This window comes from Dipodomys spectabilis, unplaced genomic scaffold (genome assembly GCF_019054845.1).
Source record: "Dipodomys spectabilis isolate Male_0828 unplaced genomic scaffold, ASM1905484v1 ptg000018l, whole genome shotgun sequence".
Taxonomy (NCBI): domain Eukaryota; kingdom Metazoa; phylum Chordata; class Mammalia; order Rodentia; family Heteromyidae; genus Dipodomys; species Dipodomys spectabilis.
In genome coordinates this window covers 8,667,501-8,683,813 of record NW_024870695.1, presented here as the reverse complement: position 1 = coordinate 8,683,813, position 16,313 = coordinate 8,667,501, and the positions used below count along the sequence as shown (strand labels likewise).

Sequence of the window (16,313 nt, the reverse complement as noted above, 5' to 3'; positions counted from 1 at the left end):
CAGTCAAAATGCTCAGTGCCATCAGCGACAAATACACAACCAAGGGACCCCAATAAGTCAGGCTGGAGTATTGGAGGGGAGCAGGAAGCCATAGAGAAGCCTAGCACAGGTCTGTGTGTAGCTGGACACGTGTGTATGTGTGTTTGAAGGTGACACTTCAGTTTGGATTTTTTTGGTTTTGTTTTGATTCTTGGGGTGAAGTTTCTGTCGACGATTTTTCTCTCCTATTTTATTTTATTTTATTGCATTTAAATCATTTGACTGTAACAAGTGAGTCGTTTGAGAGGACTGAGGTGGGGCATTGGTACAGATGGATCCTGCACCTAGCAGTTGCCTGCAGAGTTCCCACCCGCCAGTCCCCATCTGGGGCTGCCTTCGGAACCCCCACGTGGAAGGTGGTGGGGCCTCAGGGCTGCCACATTACCCGCCAGCTCCACTGTCCTTCCACCAGAAATCAGACTTTCTAGCGACAGCCACCGCAGCATACCCTGACTTCTCAGCTTCCTGTCTGGCGGCCACCCCCCACAGCCTGCCCCGGGAGGAGCGTATCTTTACTGAACAGCACCCTGCTTTTCCACAACCCTCTGACTGGCACTTCCCTGTCTCTGAGGCCCAGCAAAGGCTCAATCTGGGCCCAGCTGGGAACTCCAGGGAGATGGGGGCCAGCAGCCCAGGCCTGGTAGATGCCACAGGAGGACCAGGTGAGGACTTCGGGGTGCTTGCGAGTACAGGCAGTGAAACAGAGAAGAAATCATCTGGGCGGAAGAAGGAAAGCTCAGGTAGGTGGTGAAGCAATGTACTATATGGGTACTGTGAGACCCTGGGGAAGTTGCTTGTACTCTCTGAGCCTAGGAGTTCTCTGAGTATCAGATGGATGAGAAGGTAGCTTGCCTAACCTACCTGGTTGCAGGAAACAAGCTTCCTTCCTCCAGGGGTTCTAGAATTCTCTGATGATGAGGGTTGTGGGTGTCCCCAGCATTCCTGGGTCCTGGGAAGAATGTGTCACAGAGAGAAGATACAGATTTGGGGAGCACGTGGTTAACGGGGTAAAGCCTGGCCAGGGCTGAGCTACCTCTGGGTCAAGCATCTCCCCACCATCAACTGGTCAATTCCAAATGGTTACCCACAGCCACCGCCAAGGCCCAAGGCTTATGGGGGCTTAGGACCGAGGCTGGGACTCTAGGAGGGCCATATAGTACATGAGCCCAGAGGCAGAGGAGTAGATGTAGAGCTGGCGTGAGGTTGATTGGCGGGGCGGGGGGGGGGGGGGGGGGGGGGGCTGGGGCTTGAGGAAGACGAGTTATGAGTTATCACCCTGCAGTGCTGAGCCACGCCCAGACCTAGGGGACAGCACCACATGCCAAAGCCTCAGGGAATGCAGTGCTGCTTCTGACCCCACTCAGAGGCATCTTGGGAGAGTCAGTGAGGGCCAGGCCAGGCTGGAAGTGTGGGACTGCATGGGGAGTATGGTAGGCTTGGTTTGTTATGATCTCAGCTTCTCATTGGCAGTTCACCTTTTGTCTGGTCCCCTGTCCCTGCCTCGCCCAGAAAATGCCATGTCTCAGCCTCCTGTTCCACCTCCCTCCTGCACTACTGACAGCACCCTGGGTGATGCCCTTCAAGCTAAACTTAGAAAGGACCTTCTGAGGTTCACCAGGCCAGGGAGGAGGGTGTCAGCTAGCAAATGACAACAGCTCCTGCTTGGCTTTCCAAAGCACTTTTCTCTTAGCACAGAAAGAGAGAGAGAGAGAGAGAGAGAGAGAGAAAGAGAGAGAATACATGTATGCATATGCTAGGACACTGGGGCTTAATTAAGACCAGGGCCTGGGTGCTATCCTTGAGCTTTTTCTGCTCAAGGCTAGTGCTCTACCACTTGAACCACAGCTCTACTTCTGGCTTTTTGCTAGTTAACTGGAGATGTCTCATGGACTTTTCTGCCTAGGTTGGCTTTGAATCACAATCCTAAGATCTCAGCTGCCTGAGTAGCTAGGAGTACAGGTGTGAGCCACCTGCACTTGCTGGAATCTTTATTGTACAGGTATTAGGGTCTTCTTTTGGGATTTTACTTAGGGGGAAGGGGGAGGCTGGAAGGCCAGCTCTGTAAGGGCCTGCAGAAGACAGAAAGCCATGTGTGAGGCTCATTACCAACTCCAGACTCTGGAATTCTGCTCTGAAGAGACAAGCCCACAAGATGCCTCCAAACTACTTCACCAATCCTAGTCATTGCTTGGATCCTCTCTCAATCTAAAAATTTGATATTTTATCATAGATTTTTGTTGGGGGAATGGGGTGTTATGGAAACCTAGAGCACTGAGCATGCTAGCAAGTGCTCTGTCACTGAGCTACGTCTCCAGCCTGTTAATTTGGATTTCTAAAAGTACTGCATGAAAATATTTAGCTAGATCATTGGGATTTAGGGTACCTGCATATTTATGGTCTATTTGAGCATCTCATGTGCCTGGCCCCTAGTTCTGGCTGAGTTAGCTGTAGAGAGTTAACCAGTGTGAGCCACAAGTGGCTTATCTATAATGTTTGTTGCCAGACAAACAGATTACAGTATCAGCAGAGCAAGTTTTGGCTATATGACTTCCAGAAAAGTTCTTAACATCCTGTAGCCAACAGCTGTGAAATAGGATATGACACTAGACTTTTCTATATGTCTCTGTCAAGGTTAAATACAGTAACTTTGTGTTACTGTACACACACACACACACACACACACACACACACACACAGGTCCTAGGCATGAATTCAGGGCATTGGTGCTGTCACTTAAGCTTTTTTGCTCAAAATTGGTTCTCTACCACTTGAGTCACTGTTCTATTTATATGGCTCTTTGACGGTTGATTGGAGATAAAAGTCTCACAGACTTTCCTCACTAGGCTGGATTCAAACTGTAATCTTCCTCAGATCTCAGCCTCCTGAATAGCTAGGAATACAGGTGTGCGTGATTCTACAGCTGGCCCCTAGTAAGAATTCAACTAATAGCAGCTAGAAATGCTTTTTGGCCTCTATTTCTTAAACCAGTGTGCAGAACATAGAGTGTAACTAACATTCCTGTAAGGTTGGAGACAGAAGGACTATATCTAATACACTGGTCTCAGAAATTTCTAGATCTGGGACAGAAGAAATAGGGATCTCTTATAATCAGTTTGTCCTAAAATTCAATTGTCATGATCAGTAGTTAGCTGGAGAGGTGGACAGAGTGCTGGACCTGGCAAATACTATCTATCCTGGCTGGCTCCAGCACCTAACTGGAAGGGTTTACAGAAGTTATCCTCTGCATCTCTCCTTCCCCCAGCCAACCCTGCCAAATCTCCCCTTCATGTTCAGTGTCTTGCTGCAGTAAATGATCAAAAAAGCAGGACCTATCTTCCTATACCCTGCAGCTTCTCACCACAAAAATGACTAGGAAGCCGGGCGCTGGTGGCTCACGCCTGTAATCCTAGCTACTCAGGAGGCTGAGATCTGAGGATCGCGGTTCAAAGCCAGCCCGGGCAGGAAAGACTGTGAGACTCCTATCTCCAATAAACCACCAGAAAAACCGGAAGTGGCGCTGTAGCTCAAGTGGTAGAGCGCTCGCCTTGAGCTGAAGAGCTGAGGGACAGCGCCCAGGCTCAGAGTTCAAGCCCCACGACCGACAAAAAAAAAAAAAAAATGACTAGGAAGACCACAGCCATGTTATCTTACCAGACTCCCACCCCCTACCAGCCCTGTGCGTGCTAAAGACCCCTGCTGGCAGGGACAGCTGTGTGAGGCCCCTGTGGTTTGCCCCCACACTGTCCCTACTACTGTGGTTGTCTTGAGTTTATGGGAATGTGGGATTTTGCGGTGATTTCCTGATCGGGTTCAAGGGAAGGTTGTGTGAGATCAGCCCCACTGGCTGCAGGTGAGGCCCTGCTGCATAGCCACCTGTGAAATACCTCTGCCCTGCTGTGCCCAGCATGCGCTCTGCCCTCCCAGGTCTGAATCTGCCTCACTCACCCCACCCTCCCCAGCCAGTGTGCCTCTCCAGCTTTCCCTTGCTCCAGTGTTGGCCTCTACACCTGCCTGTGCCCAACTATATACAAACATTCAAATCCACCAGGGGTTTAAAACCACCTATTAACCAGGCCCTTCTCTACCTGCTCTGTCTTTCTAGCTAATAGGCCTCCCATCTTCCACCTCCACTTGCCAGCCAAACCTGCATCTTTTTCCTTCCTCCCTGGCTTTAAACTGGCCTCTCCCCCAACTCTCCTACTTGATGAAGTCCTATGTGTTTTATTCTATTTTATTAATTTTATTTATTTTTTTGTTTATGTGTAATCGAACCCAGGGCCCCATGCAGGCTAGGCAAGCACTCTGTCACTAAACCAAATCCCTAGCCCAACCTCTATATTTTAATGTAAGCCTAACAAGACACCCATTCTGAGCCAACCAATCCTTAAGAGGTTGGAGGCAGGCTGGGAATGTGGCTCAGTGGTAGAGTGCTTGCCTAGCATGTATGAAGCCCTAAGTACCACGGAAACAGAAAAAGGCAGAAGTGGTGCTGTGGCTCAAGTAGTAGAGTGCTAGCCTTGAGCAAAAAAAAAAAAAAATCAAATCTCAGGGACAGTGCCCAGGCACTGAGTTCAAGCCCCAAGACTGGCAAAAAAGAGGTTGGAGGCATGGCTCAGGTAATAGAGCATCAGCCAATGAGCAAAAGCGCCAGATCAAGAGTTCAAATCCTTTCTTTTTGTTGTTTGTGGGGGTTGAACTCTGGCCTGGGTGCTGTCCCTGAGCTCTTAAGCTCAAGATGAGTGCTTAACCACTTGAGCCACAGCGCCACTTCCAATTTTCTGGTGGTTAATTGGAGATAAGAGTCTCACAGACTTTACTGCCTGGGTTGGCTTTGAACCATGATCTTCAGATCTCAGCCTCCTGAGTAGCTAGGATTACAGATGTGAGCCACCAGCTCCTGGCAAGAGTTCAAATCCATGGTTTATAATTTACAGAGGATACTGTCAGTAGAAGCTATAATGAAAAAGCTTCAAGTTACAGTATCTTCCTGAACCTGTGCTGGTTTCCTAAATGTAGCTTAGAACTTTGTAAAGGAATTCTGAGATTTCTTACCATAGAACATCTTAAACTGGAAATCTCTCCCTCCCCTCTCCCCCACTTAGACAGTCTCATCGTGTATAGCCTGGAACTCATCACTATGTAGCTGAAGCTTATTTAGAACTTTCAATCCTCCTAAGTCAGCTTCTTAATGCACCACCATATCTGGTCCGTACTAGTTTTCTCCTTGTAGTCAAATTGCATGACATAAAGTTTATCATCTTAATTATATTTAAGAGATACTGAACATTCATGGCAAATATAGATATGTTGTCCAATAAATTTTTAAACCTGTTTCAGCTGGATGCTGGTGGCTCATGCCTGTAATCCTAGCTATTCAGGAGGCTGAGATCTGAGGAGTGTGGTTCAAAGCCAGTCTAGGCAGGAAAGACCATGAGACCCTTATCTCCAACAAACTGCTCAAAAAAAAAAAAAAAAGCCAGAAGTGATACTGTGGCTCAAGTAGGAAAGCACCAAAAAAGCAGGGCTGTGGCTCAAGTACTAGAACTCTCCTTAAACAAAAAAGCTCAGGGACAGTAGCTCTGCCCTAAGTTAAAGCCCCAGGACCATCCTACACATAAAAAAAGTAAAATTCTATATCCATTTAACAAGTGACCTTTTTTCTTTTCCTCTGTGGCCCCTGGCAACTACCATGCTACTTTCTAAAGGTTTAACTGTCTCAGATATCTGGTTTAACAGGGGTCCCGTAGAGTTGTCTTTGTGTGATTGGAATATTCTACTTATAGCATCAGGTCCTCAAGTTTCATGAGAACATGTTTGTAGCATGATATGATTTCTTTTTTTTCAAAGCTGAGTAATTTTCCTCTGTGTATGCATCCCATCTTTCTTTAGCCATCATCTGCTGATGTATAGTTAGGTGTTGTGACTCTTCACAATTGTGAATAATGCTGCAATGAGCATAGGTATGCAACTATCCCTTTGAGCTTGTATTTTCAATTTTTAAAATCAGAATTGGTAATTCAATTTTTTTTTTTGTCCCTTGTGGAGCTTGAACTCAGGGCCTGGGTGCTGTCCCTGAGCTCTTTTGCTCAAAGTTAGTGCTCTACCACTTTGAGCCACATCTCCACTTCCATTTTTTGACTGGTTAATTAGATATAAGAGTCTCGTGGACTTTCCTGCCTGGGCTGGCTTTGAACCACAATCCTTATATCTCAGTCTCCTGTGTAGCTAGGATTACAAGCATGGCCACCAGCACCAGGCTCTAATTTTTTTTGAAGAACATTCACGCATTTTTCCATAGCAGTTCCACTGTTTTATATTACCACCAATAATGCATGAATGTTTCAGTGTTTCTACATGTTGGTCAACACTTGTTATTATCTTATTTTTGTTTGTTGTGAGTCTTTGCTAGTATTGGGTTTGAACTCTTGCTCAGATTGCTTGCTCCACTGGTGCTCTACCATTTGAGCCATACCTGTCTATGTGGAATCTTTATAGAGTTTTCTGCTTACAAAATCATATGTCAGGCACTGTGGTTCACACCTGTTATATTAGCTACTCTGGAGGCTGAGAGCTGAGGATTGCAATTCAAAGCCAGCCTGGACAGAAGAGTCTGTGAGACTCTTATTGCCAATTAACCACCAGAAAACTGGAAGTAGTGCTATGGTTCAAAGTGCTAGAGTGCTAGCTTTGGACGAAAATAGCTTAGAGCTCAAGTTCTGAGTTCAAAGTTCCACTGCTGACAGAAAAAAAAATCTAGAAGTGGAGCTGTGGCTTAAGTGGAAGAGCACCTGCCTTGGGCAAAAAAGCTAAGGTACAGTGCCTACGCCCTGAGTTCAAACCCCAGTACCAGCACAAAATTTAAACAAACAACATCTTAATACTCTCATTACCACCAGTCCCTCTCCCTACCACTCCCAGCACGCAGCACAATGGCTCTTCCATACTCCTTGCTCACTGCCCAGTCCCTTCCTCCTCCTCCCTCTCCTCACTGCACATCCTCATTGCTCCCACACACCTGGGACTCTTGGGTGAAGACTACCCTAGCTCCGGGTATTCCCATTCCAGAAGAATCTTTTTCCCCCCCCAGAAAACAAAACTTGAATGTCCCATCCCCACAGCTGCTTTTAGAGACTGAGAGCTTTGTACATGTCTATTCAGGTACCTGTGGTGGAACCAAAGGGCCTGGACATTGGGCTGAGCAGGGACGGGTAAGAAAGTGAAGGCAAACCTAAGCACCTATTCACGGTGGTCCCGGATGTAAAATTCCATCTAGCATTGGACTGGTTTCATCCAAATCTTACCTACTTTGATGGGCATGGAGCCCTCCAGTAGCAGAGCTAATTGAGCACACCAAAGTCTCTGCATTGTGACAGACAGCCCTGAAAGCTGCCCACACTGTTTTCAGAGGGTTTGCCCAAAGTCTTACCTACTGATGTCACAGCCCAAAGATTCTCTTCCTTGTCCCTCCCTGGAGAGTCCAAGCAAGACAGACCTGGGCCCAGACACTGTACCTAGAGTGGACATAGCCCCCCCCATTCATCACCTCTTCTGGGCAGTGACAGCCTTATGCTGACCCTAAGGGCCTTAGACAAGCCCCTTTGTCTTTGGACCTTAATTTCCTCTTCTGTTCAATGGGCTAATGTGTACCTTACCTACTTCAGAGAGCAACTAAGAGGATAAGGGCTGGCATCACAGCCCTGCTCAGAGGCACAGTGTTGGCAAAGCACATACAAAGTTCTGGCCTCCATCACCAGCCCTGCCAAAGAAAAATATTATAAGAAAACATAGTAGAGCCAGGCGCTGGTGACTCATGCCCATTATCCTAGCTACTCAGGAGGCTGAGATCTGAGGATGACAGTTTAAAGCCAGCCCAGGGAAGGAAAGTCCATGAGACTCTTATCTCCAATTAACCCTCAAAAAGCCAGAAATGGAGCTGTAGCTCAAGTGGTAGAGTGCTAGTTTTGAGTTAAAAAAAAAAAAAAGTTAAAGATTAACATCTAGGCTCTGAGTTCAAGCCCCAGTACCAGCAAAATAAAGAGGAAGTAGTAGGAAGTAGTTGTGGAAATAGTTTCCTATCAAGGAAATTTGGCCTGTTCCTGCCAGGAAGTTGCTGTGTGTCCCCAGGTAAATCCCTTACCTTCTCTATAAATGAAAAGAGGACATTAGATCATTTCTAAGTCCCTTCCAGCTCCTCTGCTGTGTGCTCCTGTAGTAGATATGGAAGCCCATAGAAGTTTCTCTTTGGGGAAAAGATAGCCACAGTGAACTGCAAAAGTGCTATTTGAATACTAGTCACATAGCTTTCCATCTGTTCTTAGGAAATTCATGCAAAATGGTGGTGTGGAGTTGGGAACGGGGATACTGGCCTCCAAAGAGGCACATTCCCCTAGGTTTGTCTGGACTTCCTGAAGCTTGGATAAGTCTGTCTGCTAACTTCACAAAGGTCTGCCAAGCCTCACAGCTACTTCTGAAATACTTTGTCTCATGGTGTGAATGCTCACCTGGAAACCACCATTGCCAGCATTACCCTGCTTCATCTGAGGATGGGGCAGGGCCTGGGTGGGCAGCTCCTTCCCTCCTTCCCTATCTCTCTCCCTCTGTCCCTTCCTCCCCTTTCTCTCTCCCTCTCCCTTCCCCCTCTCCCTCCCTCTCTCCTTCCTTCCTCCCTTTCTTTCTTTCTTTCTTTTTCTTTCTTTCTTCCTGTTTTGGTTGTGGGGCTTGAACTCAGGGCCTAGGCAGAAGTTTTTGCTAGTGCTCTGCCATTGATCCACAGATCCACTTCTAGCTTGTTTGTTGGTTAATGGAAATAAGAGTCTCGGAACTTTCATGCCCAGATTGGCTTTGAACCATGATCCTCAGATCTCAGCCTCCAGAGTGGCTAGGATTCTGGAAGGTTAGTTCTTCCTTTTCTGTAACTTCTTGTGAGAAGATCCAAAGCCCAGAGAGAGAAGTTAAGTAACGTTCTCAAAATCTCCAGCTAGGAGATTCAGGATTTAAAGCTCCTGAAGTGTTCCGCCAACTCCCCCATATCTGGGCTGAAGTGTACCTGGCAACCTTTGAGCCTGGGATGGGAGGAGGCAGTAGAACCAGACACCCCACAGCGTCCTAGAGCTGAGTAGGTGTGTGGGTGTATGGGGAGGGGTCCTGGCCTCACTCTGCACCCCCACCCCCTCCGGGCACGCTCCGGAAAGTCAGTCTATCCGCTGAGCTGCGTGACCCCCCTGGGCCCAAAGCCAGGAGCGGGGTGTGGCGCTGGCAGCTGTGGAGCCTGGGGGACTCCTGGGGGACACCCCCCCCCCCCCAGCCCAGGCCTTGAGCTGTGTGTCCTTCCCCTTCAACCCACGCTCCGGCTTCCGGAGGGGCCTTGGGCCTCTCTGCTTTCTCCAGCCGGAGCCAGAGGCCACGGAGCAGGCGGCCCGCACCGGGCCGCACCTCGCCCCTCCCCTGACCCCTGAGCCCAGCGCGGGCACCAGGCTGGGGGGCCTGGATGCCCCTACTCTCGTACTCTGAGACCTCGGCTCTGCCCCCTGGAGTACCCCGGACGCCAGCTGTGCCCCTGCTTCCAGCCCCTACCTCCAGGCAGAGGCGGTGAACACCCCCCCAATGCCCTGCACCCACTCTGGCCCCTCTCCGAGTCCTGGGGGCTCTGCGCGGGGGTGGGGCCGGAGAAACCCAAGTACAAAGGGGTTGGATGGACACCAGGAGATGGAAGTGCTGGGTAGGGAACCGGCCAGGCGCAGAGTTCCAAGGGGATGAGTCGCGGGGTTAGTGTGGGGTCCCCAGTCCCCTCGGCAATTTTGGCTGCACAGCCAAATTGAGAGTGTGGGCGGCTCTCCTGCCTTGGGCATACCCGGGCCACATCCTGCCGCCCGCCCTCCAGGTGTGCTGAGACCCAGCCTCGAATAGAGGGTCACTGTCTCCTACCTCAGCAAGACGGGGATCAGGGCTCTGAAGGGCTCCCCTCTTGTAAAGAGGGTGGGATTCTGAGTCGGGTGCCTGTGGTTCACGCCTGTAAACCTAGCTACTCAAGAGACTGAGATCTGAGGATCTTCAGTTGAAGCCAGCCAGGGCAGAAAAGTCCCTGAGACTCTTCAATTAACCACCTCAAAACCGGAAGTAGTGCTGCGGCTCAGAGTGGTAGAGCGCTAGCCTTGAGCAAAAACGCTCAGGGACAGCACTGATTCTAGTTTTGTTTTGTTTTTTGTTTTTGGGGTTTTTTTGTCAGCCATGGCACCTGAACTCTAGGCCTGAGTTCTGTCCCTCAGCTCTTTAGCTCAAGGCTAGCTCTCTACCACTTGAGCCACAGCACCACTTCCGGCCTTTTCTGTTTATATGATGCACAGCACTGATTCTGAACCACAGTCTCCAAGCCTGTAAATTAAACGAGAGAATGGAGAGAAAGACATAAATGTCAAGAGCCCTAGGCTCCAGAATGGGTCTTGTAGCCATCCCTGGCCACCGTGGATAGCTTGTTAGTGAATTGTAGAGGTGCACTGGTCTCTTCCTTAATCCCTCTTTGCTTACCACTATTATCATGGTTACAGTCCGGCTCTGGTTCTGGTGCCTGTGATCCTAGCTACTCAGGAGGATGAGATCTGTTAGATTAGGCAGGAAATATATGAGATTCGTATCTCCAATTAACCACCAAAAAGCCAGAAGTGGAGGTGGCTCAAGGGGTAAAGTACTATCCTTGAGCAAAAACGTCAATGGAGAGGGAGAGGCCCTGAGTTAAAGCCCTAATACACACACACACACACACACACACACACACACACACACATACACACACACACACACAGTACAACCGCTTGCTTTTGGAATTCCAGGCCCTTCATTCCACACAGAACTTCACAGTTTGTATTGAGCTGCCTGAGTTTGATCCCTGCTTCCACCACCCACTGGCTGGATGAACACAGACAACTCTGTGCTGTTTACTAGTCTATAGATTTGGTGATTGAAATGGTGGCAAATACATGTCAGGTGCTTGCTTGGTAGAGTGCCTGGCACAGAGCATGATCCCTGCCCTGAGAGCAGTAATGGCTGAGCTGTGTCTAATAGCTTCCTTGTGGGTGAGCCAGAGACTTGGCCCTGGGTACAAACTAAGCCTGTAGATTCAGAGCCAGGCCTAGATTGGCAACTGTGAGCAGCTACCCAGAATGCTGGTCCTGACCAGCTTCTTGCCAGCCCGCATCCCATAGGAACCTTTGAGTAGTCAATGGGGTCTTAGGACAGCAGTGGATAAACTGGACTGTGTAGAAGTTATGGGGAATGGTTGTTAAAATATCCTACTGAGGGTTAGGTAGGTAATTTAGTGGTAGATTGCTTGCCTTGCATGGATGAAGCCCTGGGTTTGAATCCTCAGTACCACATAAACAGAAAAGGCCAAAAGTGGTGTTGTAGTTTAAGTGGTAGAGTGCTAGCCTTGAGCCAAAGCAGCTTAGGGAAAGTGCCAAGGCCTTGAGTTCAAGCCCCAGCACTGCCAAAAAAAAAAAAATCCTACTGAATTCCAACCCTGTCCTCACCCCAGTCTTGAATTAAGTGGCTTGGGAGGACACCCTGGAATGTGTACTTCTTTTCCGTCTTTTTGTGCCCATACTGGGGCTTGAACTCAAATCCTGGGCACTCGCAGTTCCCTTAGCTTTTTATGTTCAAGGCTATTACTGGACCACTTAAGCTGCACCCTTTCCTGCTCTTCTGGTGGCTAATTGGCGATAAGAGTCTCATAGACTTTCCTGCCTGATCTGGCTTCAAACTGTGATCCTCAGATTTTAGCCTTCTAAGTAGCTAGGATTACAGATGTGAGTCACTGGCCTGGTTGAGGTTTGCATTTCTAAGCAGTGAAGCTAGAGATACTGGGCCATGGACCTCTCTTTGACAATTTGTCTTGGTGCATAGAACCCATAGGCTGCAAGCTACTAAAGTCATGCTAGGAGGTGGGCTGGGCAGAAGTCTTCAATCAGCCAGTTCCATGTGCTTTGGGGATGAAAATGTTGGGGGTGGGGGAAAGGGAAGTATCTGAGGTTGAGAGCACCCAAATCTCTCCAAGTTTCAGACACGGTGAAGAAACGCAAGGGACACAGTAATTTTTTCTCTACCTTCTTTAACAATGAGAGGCTGGGAAAGGCTGCATGGTTATTTGAGGATAAAAAGAAAGGAACTGAGCCACTTGGGCTTAACCTCTTATATTTGGGGGTCCTCTCCCTTCTCCCCCCGACCCCCAGACACCCAAGAGATTCGAGGGAAGCAGGAGGGCAGCAGCAAGGCTCGCAAGGAGAGGACAGCCTTCACCAAGGAGCAGCTGAGGGAACTGGAGGCCGAGTTCGCTCACCACAACTACCTCACCCGGCTGCGCAGATATGAGATTGCTGTAAACCTCGACCTCTCTGAGCGGCAGGTGCGGCCCGTCCATCGGCCCCTTCCCTGCTTCTCCCCGCCCTTCTTAAGCATCCTTCCCTGGACCTTCATTTCCTTCTCACTCTGCCCATCCAGTGCTTCCCACCTGTGGAGATACCTGAGGATTCTCTGGGGAGATTTCCATGATGTCTGGGTTCCATCCCAGGGGACTGTTAGCATTGGTCTGGGATGGTTTCAGGACTTCCAGATTTTTCAAAGATCTCCCCAAGTGACTCCTGCATGAAACTGAACTTGGAGCATTGGGTCTGGTTAGTCCCTAAGCTTGAGTGGACACTGAATCCACCTAGGTACCTGTTTAAAACATGAATTCTTGAGATCTAGGGAACAACCTTACAGTAGCAATGAGCAGAACTGAAAATCTGCATTCTAACCAGGTTTCCAGGTGAAGTGGCTGTATAGCTGTGTCCTGGCATTTTTTTTTCTTTGTGATAGTACTGGCTCTTGAGCACTGTCTCTTGACTTTTTTGCTCCATGTTGGTTCTCTACCACTTGAGCCACAGCTCCGCTTCCAATTTTTAGGTGGTTAATTGAAGACAAGAATGTCACAGACTTCCTTGTCCTGGCTGGCTTTGGACCATGATCCTCAGAGCTCAGCCTCCTGAGTAATTAGAATTACAGGTGTGAGCCACTGGCAGCCAGCTTGGATTTTGAATCAGAAGATAGATTCAAAAAGTGGAAGTGTGCTTCATATGGTAGAACATGGGCCTTGAGAGACTCAAAGCCAAATGAGAGTAACAAATCCCTGAGTTCAAGCCCCAGTACCAGCATACACACACACACAGACACAGACACACACACACACACACACACACACACACACACACACACACGAAGAAGAAAAACTTAAATCCTTCCTCTGACATTTCCTAGCCCTATGACCTTGGGTCTATAAAAGGGGACAGAGTCCTGACCCATGTGCAATATTGAAACTTGGGTGAGTAAACAGATTGGCCAGGGCTGACCAAACTGAAGAGTGCTTTAGAAATGTGCCTAAGGATGAGGCTGGTGGCTCTCTACTATTAGACCCTTGGGTAATGAAGACAGGGTGGGGGTGGGGGGGACTTAGGAGAGGCAAAGACAATGTTGAATGTTGTTTACAGCCTGTTCCCACATGTGTCCCAGCCTTCATCAGTAGACACAAGGCAAGACTTCTGGACAGATCTCAATTCCTGAGCTCCTTGGAGTTGACCCCTGCCTAGATTGAGCTCCTTTCTTCCTTTTTCAGGTCAAAGTATGGTTCCAGAACCGAAGGATGAAGTGGAAGCGTGTGAAGGGGGGTCAGCCTGTCTCCCCCCATGGTCAGGACCCTGAAGATGGGGATTCTGCAGCGTCTCCAAGTTCAGAGTAAAATTCTCCCTGGTTGGGGGTGGGGGGGAATCAACACCAAAAACTAAAGACTGAGCCCCTCCCCAACTCTCTCCACCCTCTCCCTCTCCTCATCCATCTCATATATATTGCATTAACTCTTGGAGATGAAGCTGCCCAGCATGCCTGAAGGCCTCACCTGTTCCAGAAAGTGCTTGCTGGCATGGCTTCATCTTAGCTGCCCTTCTCCAGGGTCGAATAGCTACTGGAATAGATGCATCTGGAAACAGTTCTGGGGAGACTGCTTCTCAGGGTCTCTGACCACCACCTACATCAGTCCTGGCATCTTCTTCCTCCTCCAGCCAGGCTATCTCCAAGGCTGACACCACCTGGCCTGGGGCCTAGGGTGGGGGGAAAAAACCTGGGAAACCAGCCAGTAACTCATAAAAGTGAACCCTCCAAAAGAAAGGAACTGAAGGAGACACCCACACACATAGGCCCACTTCCCTGCTCTTCCTCTCTGAAGGCTGCATCCATGACTTAAGGACCGTTCTGGATCAGAAAACTTCCAGAGAAACCAGCATCCAGAGAGTTAAAGACAGCACAACTCAGGCTGCACACCAGAAACCCGTCCCTGTCTCCAAATGTGTTAGGTATTGCAGAGACAAGTTTATGAGCATTGGCTGGGAGAAAACATGAACCATAGCCTGGTATGGGACCCTATGTCCCCCCATATGGGTAGGTTCCTACTGACTTGACTGAATGGCTCAAGACAAAGTCAGATCTGCACCAGCTGCTTCAGCTCTGTGGAGGGCCCTGCTGGGACTGTTGAGCAGAAGTTCCAGCAAATGGGGAAGCTCTTTCTTTCCAATCCACAACTTCCAGTTTGAAAAATCGCTCCAGGGACTCACAGCAAGGAGTCAATGGCAAGAAACCGGTCCCTTGTCCAGGGATGGAGAGCGAATTTGGAGGCTGTTGGGTAAGAACTTAGAGCTGTGGAATCCTGGAGAGGAATGTTCACCAACTTCCGTGTCCTGTGATGTTCTAGGGACAGGAAAGCTGTCCTTTTTCCTCCAGTGGATGTATCCTTGTCCCTCCTGTGTGCTCCAGAAATGAAGCTGTGGGCACATATGTGTGTGCTGCTCAGATCTCAGTCTCTTCTAGGACTGGTGGCCAAATAGTCTGGGAAAACTGAAGCCTTAAAAGAGACTGCTGCCTGGGCCTCTGGGCTCAGTGCTTAATCTCCCAATCCCAGCCCGTGTTGCAGAGGAAGGTCAGGAAGAGTTTGGATTGCTTGCACTTAGATTTAATTGTAAAGTGTGTAAAAAGTCTCCACTTCCCCACTCTCTGAAAGGACAAAAGCCATGCAAAATAATTGCCAAATGAGATGGCTGGTTAGTGTGAATAGATTTTTTTTTTCTAAAACATTTCATATATTTCCCTAAGATTACATCAAGATAACTATGCGAGGTCAATTCACTTTGTAAGAAAACTCTTAAAGAAATAAAGTCAATTAAAAAAATTTTTTTTAAAAACCAAAGCTCCCAGACCCTTTTGTTTGCAGAATGCAGAAGTACAATTCCATTTGGTCTTCTTATCCTCATGTGATGATTGTCCAGATAGAGTCTAGATGCAATAGGGGAAAAGGAAATAAATGGTGGAAACCAAGCTTTCCTCCTTTAGGTTCTGCCAAAGATGGATATAATGTAATAATTAATGGCAGGAAAAAAATCTGGGCGCTAGTAGGTCACACCTGTGTTCCTTGCTTCTCAGGAGGCTGAGATCTAAGGATCACAATTCAAAGCCAGCCCAGGCAGACAAATCTGTGACACTCTTAATCTCCAATAAGACAGTAAAAAGCCAGAAGTGGAGCTATGGTTCAAATGGTAGAGCACTAGCCTTGAGTTAAAAAAGCTAAGGGAGAGCACAAGTCAAACACACACAGTAAAAACAAAAATCATTTCTCTAATACAGTTAAAGTTAGTAAAGAAATCTTTTTTTGTGGGGCTGGGAAGGTAGCTCAGTGATAGAGTGCTTGGCTTGCATGCATGAGGTCCTGGGTTTTATTCCTCAGCACCACATAAGCAGAAAAAGTCAGTAGATTTCTTTTTTTGTTTCTTTTGTTGGTGATGGAGCCTGAACTCTAGACCTGGGCACTGTCCCTCAGCTCTTCAGCTCAAAGCTAGCGCTCTACCACTTGAGCCACAGCGCCACTTCCAGTTTTCTGAGTGGTTTATTAGAGATAAGAGTCTCATGGACTTTCCTGCCCAGGCTGGCTTTGAACTGCTATCCTCAGATCTCAGCCTCCTGAATAGCTAGGATTACAAGCGTGAGCCACTGGCACCTGGCTATAACTGGAAGCAGCACTGTGGCTCAAGTGGTAGAGTGTTTGCCTTGGGCTGAAGAGCTGAGGGACAGTGCCCAGGCCCAGAGTTCAAGCCCCACAACCGACAAAAAAAAAATCTTGAATATAAACCAAACATCCCTACTATTTATTTATTCTTTATCCCTCTCTCCTTACCCTCCCTCTCCTCTTTTCTCCTCCTCTCTTCTCT

The 16,313-nt window shown here is 48.4% G+C and overlaps 1 protein-coding gene across 2 annotated transcripts; it reads left to right on the top strand.

Moving 5' to 3' along the window:
• Nucleotides 1–310: 310 nt before the first annotated feature.
• Nucleotides 311–14,021, top strand: Meox1 (mesenchyme homeobox 1). Of its 2 annotated transcripts, XM_042674073.1 has the most exons (3): nt 311–779; nt 12,261–12,433; nt 13,679–14,021. In XM_042674073.1, the coding sequence occupies exons 1-3, from the start codon at nt 311–313 to the stop codon at nt 13,799–13,801; spliced, it is 765 nt and encodes a 254-aa protein (XP_042530007.1). In that variant the 3' UTR covers nt 13,802–14,021. The 2 variants fall into 2 exon arrangements, with proteins under 2 accessions (XP_042530007.1, XP_042530008.1); XM_042674074.1 differs by lacking the exon at nt 12,261–12,433.
• The last annotated feature ends 2,292 nt before the right edge of the window (nt 14,022–16,313 follow it).